General features: G+C 44.5%; 1 protein-coding gene across 2 annotated transcripts in view; it reads right to left on the reverse strand.

Annotated features, from left to right (window-relative positions):
* Prkaa1 (protein kinase AMP-activated catalytic subunit alpha 1) overlaps positions 1–14,655 on the reverse strand; it is a 40,072-nt gene that overhangs the window by 3,882 nt on the left and 21,535 nt on the right. For both annotated transcript variants that reach the window (XM_075975958.1, XM_075975959.1), the window contains 5 exons: positions 12,136–12,280; positions 11,111–11,198; positions 8,500–8,724; positions 6,245–6,731; positions 6,009–6,135 (listed from right to left, as the gene is read on the reverse strand). In XM_075975958.1, coding sequence (XP_075832073.1) covers positions 6,009–6,135; positions 6,245–6,731; positions 8,500–8,724; positions 11,111–11,198; positions 12,136–12,280 — 1,072 coding nt within the window. The remainder of the gene's footprint in view (positions 1–6,008; positions 6,136–6,244; positions 6,732–8,499; positions 8,725–11,110; positions 11,199–12,135; positions 12,281–14,655) is intronic.

Genomic DNA, 14,655 nt, shown 5'->3' on the forward strand with positions numbered 1-14,655 from the left:
CAAAGAAACAAATGCGCAGAAAGCTTCAGTAGCTCGGGTGCTCCACCCTCCCGACTTCAGTTCAGTGCTTTGTGCACTGCAGCCTCTCGAATTCACTTAAAAGCATAGCAGGGAAGCAATTCCAATAAGCAAAGTCAGAAAAGACCAGGCCTAGTGGTACAGGCCTTCAATCCCAGCTACTCGGGAAGCTAAAGCAGGATGATCCTAAGTTAGGAGTTCAAGGACAACCTGGGTAGACTTCCCTCAAAATAACTAGTAAAAAGAGGGTTGGAGCTAGAACTCATTGAGAAGTCCTGGTTTCATCTCTAGTACCACAAAAGTATCGCTAAAAATAAAATTACAGAGAAACTAAAGAACAATCACAGAGAACAAAATATAAGTAGAACTAAAGTACTATAACAGAAATATAGAAACAGTAAATTTCATACAGTTGATGTGGATATAACTAAGACTGTAAAATTATCTAAATACCGAGAAACAAATAACACACGTGCCTGATCTCAAACTGTATTGGTATGTGTTAGCTGGCAGGGACATGCTATCCAGACATCTGTGCATGGTGCACACCTGTAACCCAGCATTCAGAGATGGAGCAAAGAGGAGCGCCTCTTCAAAGCCAGGCCAGCCTACATAGAAGACCCTGCCTCAAAAATCAATCAATCTATAAACAAATAAAAAGTCAATAAATCAACAAGCAGACTATCAGGTTGGTCAGTGTATATCATAGCTCAAGCCTCTGTTTTTCTTATACTCTGTAGGTGCTGTCTTTGAGTCTGTAAGTAATAATTCTAAATATCCTCCCATAGATACTGGTATATGTGATTTGGAAGAATAGTCATAATCTAGTATTTAATTTTAAAAGTACTTAATAGTAAATAAAACTACAATAACATTGACACTTACTTTTAAATAAAAAATTTATGTTGACAAAATGAACCTTACAAAGTGACAGAAATATGAAAGAGAATTACTAGTTTAGGATTAAACTGTATATTTTTAAAGAGTTTACAGGATAATAATCATTTTCTACTTTGGGAGAAATGGTAATGGTGACTAAAGCCAGTGTTTTGTGTATGCAAGGCAAGAACTTCACTACTGAACTACATCCCTAGCCCCAAAATGATAATCTGTTAAAGAACATTGTTCTACATGGAACAAGAATAGTAGGACTCACAATCATCAGTGTCGGTGTCAGGTTTACTATTACTTACCAGGAAAAAGGCAGGAAGCTTCATGAGACAAAGGTTGAGGTGGGGAAGGTAGTGGGGGAGGGGATAAAAACAATGCCTATGGAGGAAAGGGTCACGCTGGGGGCCAGGGAGATGATGGCTCTGTGGATAAACAGCCCACTACACTGCATCAGGACCTCAGTTCCCATCCCCACACCCATGGAAAAGTCAGGCCAGGAGGTGCACATCTGTAACCCTGGCACTGGAGCCTGGAAATGAGAAGATCCCTGGGCTTGCTGGTCAGTAAGTCTGACCTAAAGGGCCACTTCCTCTTTGGAAAGAGACCTTGTCTCAAAAGTAAGATGGAGAGTGAGAGAGGAAGGTGGTCCACATGGAGAGTGAGAGAGGAAGGTGGAGAGTGAGAGAGGAAGGTGGTCCACATGGAGAGTGAGAGAGGAAGGTGGAGAGTGAGAGAGGAAGGTGGAGAGTGAGAGAGGAAGGTGGTCCGCATGGAGAGTGAGAGAGGAAGGTGGAGAGTGAGAGAGGAAGGTGGAGAGTGAGAGAGGAAGGTGGTCCGCATGGAGAGTGAGAGAGGAAGGTGGAGAGTGAGAGAGGAAGGTGGAGAGTGAGAGAGGAAGGTGGAGAGTGAGAGAGGAAGGTGGAGAGTGAGAGAGGAAGGTGGAGAGTGAGAGAGGAAGGTGGTCCGCATGGAGAGTGAGAGAGGAAGGTGGAGAGTGAGAGAGGAAGGTGGAGAGTGAGAGAGGAAGGTGGAGAGTGAGAGAGGAAGGTGGAGAGTGAGAGAGGAAGGTGGAGAGTGAGAGAGGAAGGTGGTCCGCATGGAGAGTGAGAGAGGAAGGTGGAGAGTGAGAGAGGAAGGTGGAGAGTGAGAGAGGAAGGTGGAGAGTGAGAGAGGAAGGTGGAGAGTGAGAGAGGAAGGTGGAGAGTGAGAGAGGAAGGTGGAGAGTGAGAGAGGAAGGTGGAGAGTGAGAGAGGAAGGTGGAGAGTGAGAGAGGAAGGTGGAGAGTGAGAGAGGAAGGTGGAGAGTGAGAGAGGAAGGTGGAGAGTGAGAGAGGAAGGTGGAGAGTGAGAGAGGAAGGTGGTCCGCATGGAGAGTGAGAGAGGAAGGTGGTCCGCATGGAGAGTGAGAGAGGAAGGTGGAGAGTGAGAGAGGAAGGTGGAGAGTGAGAGAGGAAGGTGGAGAGTGAGAGAGGAAGGTGGTCCACATGGAGAGTGAGAGAGGAAGGTGGAGAGTGAGAGAGGAAGGTGGTCCACATGGAGAGTGAGAGAGGAAGGTGGAGAGTGAGAGAGGAAGGTGGTCCACATGGAGAGTGAGAGAGGAAGGTGGAGAGTGAGAGAGGAAGGTGGAGAGTGAGAGAGGAAGGTGGTCCGCATGGAGAGTGAGAGAGGAAGGTGGAGAGTGAGAGAGGAAGGTGGTCCACATGGAGAGTGAGAGAGGAAGGTGGAGAGTGAGAGAGGAAGGTGGTCCACATGGAGAGTGAGAGAGGAAGGTGGAGAGTGAGAGAGGAAGGTGGAGAGTGAGAGAGGAAGGTGGTCCACATGGAGAGTGAGAGAGGAAGGTGGAGAGTGAGAGAGGAAGGTGGTCCGCATGGAGAGTGAGAGAGGAAGGTGGTCCGCATGGAGAGTGAGAGAGGAAGGTGGAGAGTGAGAGAGGAAGGTGGAGAGTGAGAGAGGAAGGTGGTCCACATGGAGAGTGAGAGAGGAAGGTGGAGAGTGAGAGAGGAAGGTGGAGAGTGAGAGAGGAAGGTGGTCCGCATGGAGAGTGAGAGAGGAAGGTGGTCCGCATGGAGAGTGAGAGAGGAAGGTGGAGAGTGAGAGAGGAAGGTGGAGAGTGAGAGAGGAAGGTGGAGAGTGAGAGAGGAAGGTGGTCCACATGGAGAGTGAGAGAGGAAGGTGGAGAGTGAGAGAGGAAGGTGGTCCACATGGAGAGTGAGAGAGGAAGGTGGAGAGTGAGAGAGGAAGGTGGAGAGTGAGAGAGGAAGGTGGTCCGCATGGAGAGTGAGAGAGGAAGGTGGAGAGTGAGAGAGGAAGGTGGTCCACATGGAGAGTGAGAGAGGAAGGTGGAGAGTGAGAGAGGAAGGTGGTCCGCATGGAGAGTGAGAGAGGAAGGTGGAGAGTGAGAGAGGAAGGTGGAGAGTGAGAGAGGAAGGTGGTCCGCATGGAGAGTGAGAGAGGAAGGTGGTCCGCATGGAGAGTGAGAGAGGAAGGTGGAGAGTGAGAGAGGAAGGTGGAGAGTGAGAGAGGAAGGTGGAGAGTGAGAGAGGAAGGTGGTCCGCATGGAGAGTGAGAGAGGAAGGTGGAGAGTGAGAGAGGAAGGTGGAGAGTGAGAGAGGAAGGTGGAGAGTGAGAGAGGAAGGTGGTCCACATGGAGAGTGAGAGAGGAAGGTGGAGAGTGAGAGAGGAAGGTGGAGAGTGAGAGAGGAAGGTGGTCCGCATGGAGAGTGAGAGAGGAAGGTGGTCCGCATGGAGAGTGAGAGAGGAAGGTGGAGAGTGAGAGAGGAAGGTGGAGAGTGAGAGAGGAAGGTGGAGAGTGAGAGAGGAAGGTGGTCCGCATGGAGAGTGAGAGAGGAAGGTGGAGAGTGAGAGAGGAAGGTGGAGAGTGAGAGAGGAAGGTGGTCCGCATGGAGAGTGAGAGAGGAAGGTGGAGAGTGAGAGAGGAAGGTGGAGAGTGAGAGAGGAAGGTGGTCCGCATGGAGAGTGAGAGAGGAAGGTGGTCCGCATGGAGAGTGAGAGAGGAAGGTGGAGAGCGAGAGAGGAAGGTGGAGAGTGAGAGAGGAAGGTGGAGAGTGAGAGAGGAAGGTGGAGAGTGAGAGAGGAAGGTGGTCCGCATGGAGAGTGAGAGAGGAAGGTGGTCCGCATGGAGAGAGAGAGAGGAAGGTGGAGAGTGAGAGAGGAAGGTGGAGAGTGAGAGAGGAAGGTGGAGAGTGAGAGAGGAAGGTGGAGAGTGAGAGAGGAAGGTGGAGAGTGAGAGAGGAAGGTGGAGAGTGAGAGAGGAAGGTGGAGAGTGAGAGAGGAAGGTGGAGAGTGAGAGAGGAAGGTGGTCCGCATGGAGAGTGAGAGAGGAAGGTGGAGAGTGAGAGAGGAAGGTGGAGAGTGAGAGAGGAAGGTGGAGAGTGAGAGAGGAAGGTGGTCCGCATGGAGAGTGAGAGAGGAAGGTGGAGAGTGAGAGAGGAAGGTGGTCCGCATGGAGAGTGAGAGAGGAAGGTGGAGAGCGAGAGAGGAAGGTGGAGAGTGAGAGAGGAAGGTGGAGAGTGAGAGAGGAAGGTGGAGAGTGAGAGAGGAAGGTGGTCCGCATGGAGAGCGAGAGAGGAAGGTGGAGAGTGAGAGAGGAAGGTGGTCCGCATGGAGAGCGAGAGAGGAAGGTGGTCCACATGGAGAGAGAGAGAGGAAGGTGGAGAGCGAGAGAGGAAGGTGGAGAGTGAGAGAGGAAGGTGGAGAGTGAGAGAGGAAGGTGGAGAGTGAGAGAGGAAGGTGGTCCGCATGGAGAGTGAGAGAGGAAGGTGGAGAGCGAGAGAGGAAGGTGGAGAGTGAGAGAGGAAGGTGGAGAGTGAGAGAGGAAGGTGGAGAGTGAGAGAGGAAGGTGGTCCGCATGGAGAGTGAGAGAGGAAGGTGGAGAGTGAGAGAGGAAGGTGGTCCGCATGGAGAGTGAGAGAGGAAGGTGGAGAGTGAGAGAGGAAGGTGGTCCGCATGGAGAGCGAGAGAGGAAGGTGGTCCACATGGAGAGAGAGAGAGGAAGGTGGTCCACATGGAGAGCGAGAGAGGAAGGTGGTCCGCATGGAGAGAGAGAGAGGAAGTTGGTCCACATGGAGAGCGAGAGAGGAAGGTGGTCCACATGGAGAGCGAGAGAGGAAGGTGGTCCACATGGAGAGAGAGAGAGGAAGGTGGTCCGCATGGAGAGCGAGAGAGGAAGGTGGTCCGCATGGAGAGAGAGAGAGGAAGGTGGTCCACATGGAGAGCGAGAGAGGAAGGTGGAGAGCGAGAGAGGAAGGTGGTCCACATGGAGAGTGAGAGAGGAAGGTGGAGAGCGAGAGAGGAAGGTGGTCCGCATGGAGAGCGAGAGAGGAAGGTGGTCCGCATGGAGAGTGAGAGAGGAAGGTGGTCCGCATGGAGAGAGAGAGAGGAAGGTGGAGAGTGAGAGAGGAAGGTGGAGAGTGAGAGAGGAAGGTGGAGAGTGAGAGAGGAAGGTGGAGAGTGAGAGAGGAAGGTGGAGAGTGAGAGAGGAAGGTGGAGAGTGAGAGAGGAAGGTGGAGAGTGAGAGAGGAAGGTGGAGAGTGAGAGAGGAAGGTGGAGAGTGAGAGAGGAAGGTGGAGAGTGAGAGAGGAAGGTGGAGAGTGAGAGAGGAAGGTGGTCCACATGGAGAGTGAGAGAGGAAGGTGGAGAGTGAGAGAGGAAGGTGGTCCGCATGGAGAGCGAGAGAGGAAGGTGGAGAGTGAGAGAGGGAGGTGGAGAGTGAGAGAGGAAGGTGGAGAGTGAGAGAGGAAGGTGGTCCGCATGGAGAGTGAGAGAGGAAGGTGGAGAGTGAGAGAGGAAGGTGGTCCGCATGGAGAGTGAGAGAGGAAGGTGGTCCGCATGGAGAGTGAGAGAGGAAGGTGGTCCGCATTGCGCTGTGCTGCTCCCACCCACGCACACATGGGTGAGTGCACCAAAATACACATTGGGAGGGAGGGAGGGAGGGAGGGAGGGAGGGAGGGAGGGAGGGAGGGAGGGAGGGAAGGTATTGCCATATTAAAACTTATTACTTTGCATGCTTAGTTTTAATTAAAATCAAAACAAATGACTATAAACCAAATTAGGTTTATCTGTGGGTCTGTGTGTACATACCATCAATACTACGGAAATCCAATAAGTAAGTCCGACTGTCCACCTGGTATAGCTGTAGACTCATTTTGGAAAATGTGCTTGTCACAGGATTCTTCCTTCGTACACGCAAATAATAAGGGTTTACAACCTAGCATTTGATATGAACAAAAACAATGATACATCAAATCAAATCTTCTATTAAAGACTTTTGTCCAGAGGTTCATCAAATGTGTTAGGTAGAATATTTGCCTTCTTACCTTCCATTCATAATCCAATTGCTTGATTGCTCTACAAACTTCTGCCATGATATCATTTGGTCGACTTTGACTTCTAATTCCCAAATGCCATTTTGCTTTCCGTACACCTTGGTGTTTGGATTTCTGTGGGTTTAATTCATCAAGGGTATGCCGTGCTCTTGGTGTTTCAGCAACCAAGAATGGTACTCTTTCAGGATGCGGCCGAGTTAAATGGTGATCATCGAGGAAAGAATCAGGGGGGCTTGTTGCCAAGTAGAAATCTTTGGCTTCGTTCATTATTCTCCTGTTGTCTATTATGAGATGGTAGGCAACCGCCAGTGGGTCCTGGTGATTTCTGTTGTACAAGCAGCTGAGAACCTCCTCTTCTGAGCATTCAAACTTCTCACACACTTCTTTTAAGGCTTCATCATCAATCATGGTTGAACTGTATGATGGATCCTCAGGAAACAGATATTTTGGAAGGTCCTGTTTAAACCATTCATGTTCCCTAAGAGAAAACAGCAGTGTGCGGAGGATTTTGAGTAAAGCCAAGAATAAAAATAATACCTTTCAAGAGCTTAGGGTATGAATTAATTTACACTTATACCCACACTACATTACCACCTTTTAACTCTTTTCCTCTTCCAGCTCACACTTTTTTTTAAATATTTATTTATTTATTTATTATGTATACAATTTTCTGTCTGTGTGTATGCCTGAAGGCCAGAAGAGGGCGCCAGACCTCTTTACAGATGGTTGTGAGCCACCACGTGGTTGCTGGGAATTGAACTCAGGACCTTTGGAAGAGCAGGCAATGCTCTTAACCACTGAGCCATCTCTCCAGCCCCCTCACACTTTATTGAATATACTAAAAAAAAAAAAAAATGTTCTAACTTGCCACTAATTTTGAAGGACTGATGCAGCCAAGTAAAAAGGTATGTCTACTCAAATGACAAAATGGTTTTCTTCAGCTCAGAAAGAAATTATCTTGTGTGGCTTCACTGTTACACTCTTGTTTATACCGTTTCATGTTACATGAAAAGAACTTAAACAAAAACACTACACAACATCCTGAGTTCTTACTGTGTACTTAGTTTTATGCTAAAGCAATTCATACATGTAAAATCTATCCTCCTCCTCACAACCCAGTTCCATATGACTCAAAAGGCCATTCTCTGATTCCCTATTATATTATTTAATTGCACATGTAAAAGTATAGGGAACCATATCAAGAACTATGCTAAAACTCAGAAAAAAAAAAAAAAAAAAACCCACAGAGGAAAATGCCCAAAAGAAAATGGTTATCGTCTAAGTGAAAGACATTCTTTTATTCTCTTGGGTTTTGTTTGTTTGTTTTGTAATTTTAACAGTGTACGTTTGTTTCTTTCTAACTGGAGACTGGTTTTTCAGACAGAATCTCACTGTGTAGCCCAGGCTGGAATCAAACTCACTATCATCCCCGCCTGAGCTTCCCAAGTTCAGGGATTATAGGTGTGCCACCATTCACAGTGTAAAACAGATGCAAACCTACTTCTCACGTAGATATTTTACAGCGTCAAGTTAAGAGAATGAGGTTAAAGCCATGCCCTTTGCCACTTGGGATCTCCTTTTCGGCAGGTTTGGCTTGGTTTGGTTTAGTTTTTTTTGTGACAGGGTTACTCTACATAGCCCTGGCTGTCCTGAACTCACTATGTACACTATGTAGATCAGGGTGGCCATGAACTCGCAAAGATCTGCCTGCCTCCACCTCCCAAGTGCTGAGATTGAAGGTGTAGGCCACCACCACCTGGCTTCAGCAGAACTTTTAGCATAAGAAGTGAAAAAAAAATAAATCTTAAATTCACATATAATTCTCTTCCTGGTTATCCTAATGCTTTCTTACTTATTACCTCTATATGCACAAAGTTTTTCTTTCTTTCTTTCTCCAGTACCAGAAAAATGTGTAGTCTAGTCAATCAGGATATCAACAAATTAAGGAAAACAAAAATAAAGGGACGGGGGAGATAACACTGATGGCAGAACAAAGTCTCCAGTACATACTCTGAGTGTTCATGAGAAACGGCTCACCTCAACTTGAGAAGCCAATCTGTCACCATCCCTTCTGCCTTATTTAAACTATTAGGTTCAACCACACACAATGCAACATTACCAATAAAACTCAGTTTCCTAGGACTCAAAGCATACTGCTAGGGAAAAAAATACATCATTAATAAAATGAAATTTCTCTCGTGTCTTGAGATTCAAAACGGTAGGAAAGCCCACTGACTTGGAATTACCTGATATCTTTTATTGTGGCCCTCTTCATGGCATCTACCTGTAGCATATGCTTCAAAAGGCTGATTACAGAGGGGTTTAAATACTGAGGGGTGTAAAATATCCCATCACATATCTTCTTAAACAGAGTTGGCACATGGTCGTCATCAAAGGGGAGGGTTCCACATAGCAGGGCATAGAGGATGACCCCGCTGCTCCAGATATCCACCTCAGGACCTGCGTACAATCTGAACAGGGGTTGCGACTGCATTAATCAATAATCAACCCTCTTCAAACACAAATATTTTATGAAGACTACAAGAAAACCATTTTAAAAGAAATCAGTGATCAGAACATGATGTTTATAGCTGCACATCACGCATAAAGATGTAAATACCAGTATTACCTTTTCAAAGTTAAGATACTTTGTAAATTATGAGCCATGGGAAAAACTGCTTTGCTACCTTACTTTGACCCTCAAAGGACCCCACCAATAAGCCCAAAACTTCAACCATCATGCTCAATGTTGAATTTGAGCCACAGAGATAAAACACTGTTTTCAATGACTTTTATTTTGTGCATGTATGTATGTGCATGCACACACGTCTGTGTGTGCCATGTGTGTATCTGTGCGTGTGCATAGTGAGTGTGGAGGTGAAAGGACAACTTGGTGGAGTCAGTTCACCCCTTTGACCTTGACATAAGTTTCTGGGATCAAACTCAGGTCATCATTCTTGGCAGCAAGCACCTGACCAGCTGTGCCATCCCGCTGGGCCAAGATAAAATTCTGTGCTGACAGACTCTGGACCCATTTCTCCTGAAACCCTTACATCAAAGCTCAAAGAGCTCTAGGCTGTGGAAGCAAGCCACGGTAAGTGGGATTCACAGAGCTCTCTAAACTTCTCCAAAGCACTCTGGAGATGAGTATCTTAACTAGCTACAAAAATAAATAAATAAATAAATGAATGAATGAATGAATGAATGAATGAATGAATGAATGAATAAGTAAGTTGGCTCATCCATTCAGAGTTTGACTTCAGGTGGAAAACATCTTTAAAATGACCAAATAAATTATTATAAATATCAGTAAAACCCTTTATTGAAAGTAAATGTTCTTATTCACCCAGACCTCAAAAAAAGACAATACAAACTCAACAAACAGAGTACACTAACCACCCATTTTATGTATGATCATTTTATGCTTGATCATAAGGCACCACTTTTTTGTTTTGGTTTTTGGTTTTTCGAGATAGGATTTCTCTGTAGCTTTGGAGCCTGTCCTGGAACTCACTCTGTAGACCAGGCCGGCCTCGAACTCACAGAGATCTGCCTGCTTCTGCCTCCCGAGTGCTGGGATTAAAGCCGTGCGCTACCACCGCCCACTCAAGTTCTCAAGTCTCAAGTTCAGCATTCTCATATTTCAGTGTCTAGCAGATCCAGATTAAGACAAATGGATCTGACTTTCCCCCTCCTGGCTTTTTCCTGACACAGGGTCTATGTGTATAGTCCTGCCTCACAGCCTATGCGCAGTGCTCAGGTTACAGGTGTGCACTACATCCAGCCAGTCTGACTCCTGGTTTTGGAGGACCTCTTCTTTAATTCAATCTCCTAAGACACTTCCTTTCCTCATAAAACATGAAGCTGCTACACAGATGGCATTTATTTGAATAATTATGAAACTATACATTACATTATACTTGTAATTCCATTTTGCTTTCTGTCTGGGTAGTTTTGGTTTTTGTTTGTTTGTTTGTGTTTGTTTGTTTTTTGAGATAGTGTCTTAGATAGCACAGAATGATCTCAACCTCTCAAGCTCTTGAATTACAAGCATGGACCCTTTAGAATGCTCATTTTTTGTTTTTTGCCAAGTAAGCCATTTCTCATGAGTAAGTAGTTGGATAGTCAGGTTTTCAGTAACTTACCTATCTCCCTCTACAACTTATTTGCTTGAAATTCTCTTTCCAGCAGAAAAATTAAAGTATTTCATTCTAACCATTTTAATTTTTTTTTAATATTTATTTATTTATTATGTATACAATATTCTGTCTGTGTGTATGCCCGCAGGCCAGAAGAGAGCACCAGACCCCATTACAGATGGTTGTGAGCCACCATGTGGTTGCTGGGAATTGAACTCAGGACCTTTGGTAGAGCAGACAACGCTCTTAACCTCTGAGCCATCTCTCCAGCCCCTATTCTAACCATTTTAATATGACTTGCAAACCAACATTTTCCTCTTTAAATGGATTTGCTAATTTATCTGCTATGTTTTTTATAAAACTTTTTTTATTCATGTGTGTGTATGTGTGTCTGTAGTGATATACACATGCATGCAACTGTTTGCAGAAAGCAAAAGAGATTGTTGGGTCTCCTGAAGGTAAGTTAAGGCAACTGTGAGCTACCCAAAACGTGGGTGCTGAGACCTAAACTCTCGTCCTCTAGAAGAGAAGCCAGTGCTCTTAACCACAGAGCTATATCCCCAGCTCCTTGTGTATTAGCCTTAAAATGCAAAATTTGCAGATAAGAAAACCCTTGTCCCTTCCTTCACTAGTATTAAATACGACAATTCAGACTAACAAAATCTAAAAGAACGAAGCAACTACAAATACATCATAAGTATCATAATATCAAACACACCTTCCTGAAATTACTTCTGGTGCAGCATAATTGGGTGAGCCACAGCTTGTCCTTAAAAATTCACCATCTGACATCATGTTTGAAAGACCTGAAAAGACAAACAACGGCCACTCAAGATTCCCCAAGGACAAAAATGAAAGTCCATTGAACAACACAGCTAAGTTTGTATGAACATGATCGCCTGCCCTTACACACAAATGCACAATGTATTGCGATGACTAGAGGTTAATGAGTAAACTACTGACGGCTTTGCTTGCTAGGATAAACGGGAAATGTTTAACTTTCAATATAGTGATGGCTAGGCAAAATCATCTCAGATAAACAGAAAGATTTTGGCCAGTCCTGCTCTGTTCTATAAGAGCAAACCCTAAGCCCAGAGTGGCCACCCGAACCCACATTCTCTGTGGCCTTGAATCCACCTGCCTCCATTTCTGGCATTCTGGAATTATAAACATGTGCGACCACATCTGAAATTCAACTTTTCAGTATTAGACATTTAAAAGTTTCCTCATATAGTTCTTCTTTCTAGATTTCAATTTTTTCAATAATTCCATTCCACTTACTTTCCCTCTCTCCACACTTGACCAAAAGAATATATTAGAAATAAAGCTGCTATCTTCTTTACAAATAATAACCTCTCTAATGACAACTTGAAATATTTATTATCACAAAACTAAATGTTACTGCTGGCAAGATGGCTGGCTAGGCAGGCAAAGGTGCTTACTACCAAGCCTGACAACCTGAGTTCAAGCTATAAGACCCAATGGTGGAAGAACGGAAACAACCCCCAAGACTGTCCTTTGACATGTGTATATGAGTCTGTGTGTGTGTGTGTGTATGTGTGTGTGTGTGCACATGTGTACACAAGAGTATGTATGCACGCACATGTGTGCATGTGCACAAAATAAAAATCTTTAGACTCAGTTTTGAAGAAGAGAGTAACGTACTGTTTTCCTCTTCTGTATGCTCGTTTACAAGATGGGATTCTCAGCACTCATGCTAACGGATATTCAAACTGTCCTTACCAAAATCAGCTATCTTTGCATTCATGTGTGCATCAAGCAGGACGTTTTCAGGTTTCAAGTCCCTGTGGACCACCATGTGCCTGTGACAATAATCCACACCAGAAAGGATCTGCTGGAACAGACGGCGACTTTCCTTTTCGTCCAACTAGGAAAAATAGAAAATATTTTAAGCTGTGCATTAGATTAATTATTACAAGGTTCAATGGAAACTTTTCCTACTTATAATTCTCTAGCCAGAACTTTCCAAAGCATGAACCCTTCTAAGTGAACTTCACCCATGAGGTACTTTCAAAATGAGGAAGTAATACAGGTAAGCACTAACCTAAAATGCCAGGCATTTATGGGGACCTTGACCAGCAGCTCAACTTTCTGATCCTATCTCCTGCACAGACTGCACGCACACACACACACACACAAAAAAAAAAAAAAAGGAAAAAAAACTGTCTTCTTCTGTAGTTCATGGGTTAGTCCTAACAGTTTCAACTTCTACCTGAAACTAGACATGCTTTCCACTCTAAGTTAGTGATGTTTAATCCTTCATTCTTTCAGTAAATATGTATTGAACATATTCAATATGCTATACAGGTTAGACATTCCTAATACAGAAATGAATGAAAGGAAGGCCCTACTCTAGTTGAAAAAAAAAAAGGCGGTTAAAAAAAATACACCAGTGTAGCAGTGGGGAAAAATGGTCAGAACAATACAAAACGTGCTATGAAGGACAAATGCAAACCCATAGTCAAATAAATGGTCCTTGTCAAACTCACAAAACATCATGCAAATCATGCAAGTAGGGAAGGGGCCTGTAGGAAGGAGGGGCGTGACAGGAGTGGGAGAGAAGAGAGCGCCGGAGTGAGAAACAGGAGGCACATGAGACATGGACGAAAGCGTCCAAGAACAAATTTAACTGATAAGAAAGGAAAGAAAAAGAATATAGAATGTGCTGTTGGGATGGGCTACTATTTCAGAATGTGACGAAATAACGATCAAGCACCTCAGATGAATTACAAAACAACCACAGTCTGTGTTCTGAAATTTAAGATTTTTTTTAACTATTATATGTGTATGAGGGAGAGAGGGGAGAGAAGGAGAGAGAGAGAAAGAATACATCTACATATGAGTATCTACAGAGGCCAGATTTCTGAGGATCTAGAGTTAGAGACAGTCATGAGCCACCCTACACGGGTGCTAAGAACCAAACTCCAGACCTCTGAAAGAACAGCACACCCTCATGACTGCTGAGTTGTCTCTTAAGGCCAGAGATATTTTACTTAAACAAAAGAAAACTCTCAGCACTTTTTGCTTTTGCACATTTACCAAAACTGAGGGGGGGGACGACTTACACTACAATTAATACTTTATATTTTAAAAGTATTTAAAAGTATATTTAAAAGTATTATATTTTAAATCTTTTAAAAATAATCTTCAAAAATCTCCCCCATATTTTCTGATGTCTGCTCAACAAGTGATAACTACCACTGGTTTATACCTGCTCCAGGACAGCACTAAATAAACAAAACTGCGGGTCCCCCAGACAAGGACTCTCCCGTGCAATCCTCCGGCAGCTCGTGAGTAAGCATTCTAAATTCAGAATTCTACACCTTCAACGCATGGATAATATGGGGGAAAAGATAAACCAGCATTTCTTGCAATGCAAAATTAAAACTGCTATAGAAGTATAAGATACCCTTCCTCAAGAAAAATGTATTAATATATTTGCAATCTAATGCCTTTATTTGTTCCAGTCGATAATTATTTTAAAAATTTATGAAAGCGGGAGCAAAAATTTAACTAACAGACAATATAAAAAGTAAAATAAGTTGCTGGAGAGATGGCTCAGTGGTTAATAGCACTGACTGTACTTCCAGATTCAATTTCCAGCACCCACATGGCAGTTCACAACTGTCTGTAAACTCTAGCTCCATGGGATCCAACACCCGCATACAGACATACATGCAGGCAGTACATCAATGTACATAATATAAAAATAAATCCTTTTTAAAAAGAAGTAAAATAAGTAGAAAGGCTACAAAGGTTAAAAAATACTATATTTACAAAAATATAGTACAAGGAATGAACAAAATCAGAGCATCTTTCAGCTCATGAATATCACGCACTAAGTCTTTTGTGCATGATCACAGCACCAGGATTCTATCAGCAATACACAAGGCTCATAAAACAAAAGGATCAAGAGACAAGCAGCCACCGAGGAGTGCCTGGACAGCAGACGCAAACTGAGAAACGCAAAACCCAAAGCCTAGCAGAAGAAATAAGCACATGTGCATAGGAAATCCTGCAGAAGCTGGGGAACGAGATGTGCCAGGACCTTCCGAGGCAGAGTGAGGGTGGGCTACAAACAAGACAGCTGGGCCCAGTGAGAACCTTTAAACTCCCCGCCACTGGGGAGCCAAACCAGACCATTCTCAACACTGTGTCAGGAACAAAGCATCGTAAGGAAGATGTGTCCTAAGTGACAATTAGCACACTAACAGAAGAGACCCTAACTCCAGTTCAGTTCCG

This window comes from Microtus pennsylvanicus, chromosome 6 (genome assembly GCF_037038515.1).
Source record: "Microtus pennsylvanicus isolate mMicPen1 chromosome 6, mMicPen1.hap1, whole genome shotgun sequence".
In the NCBI taxonomy this organism is placed as follows: domain Eukaryota; kingdom Metazoa; phylum Chordata; class Mammalia; order Rodentia; family Cricetidae; genus Microtus; species Microtus pennsylvanicus.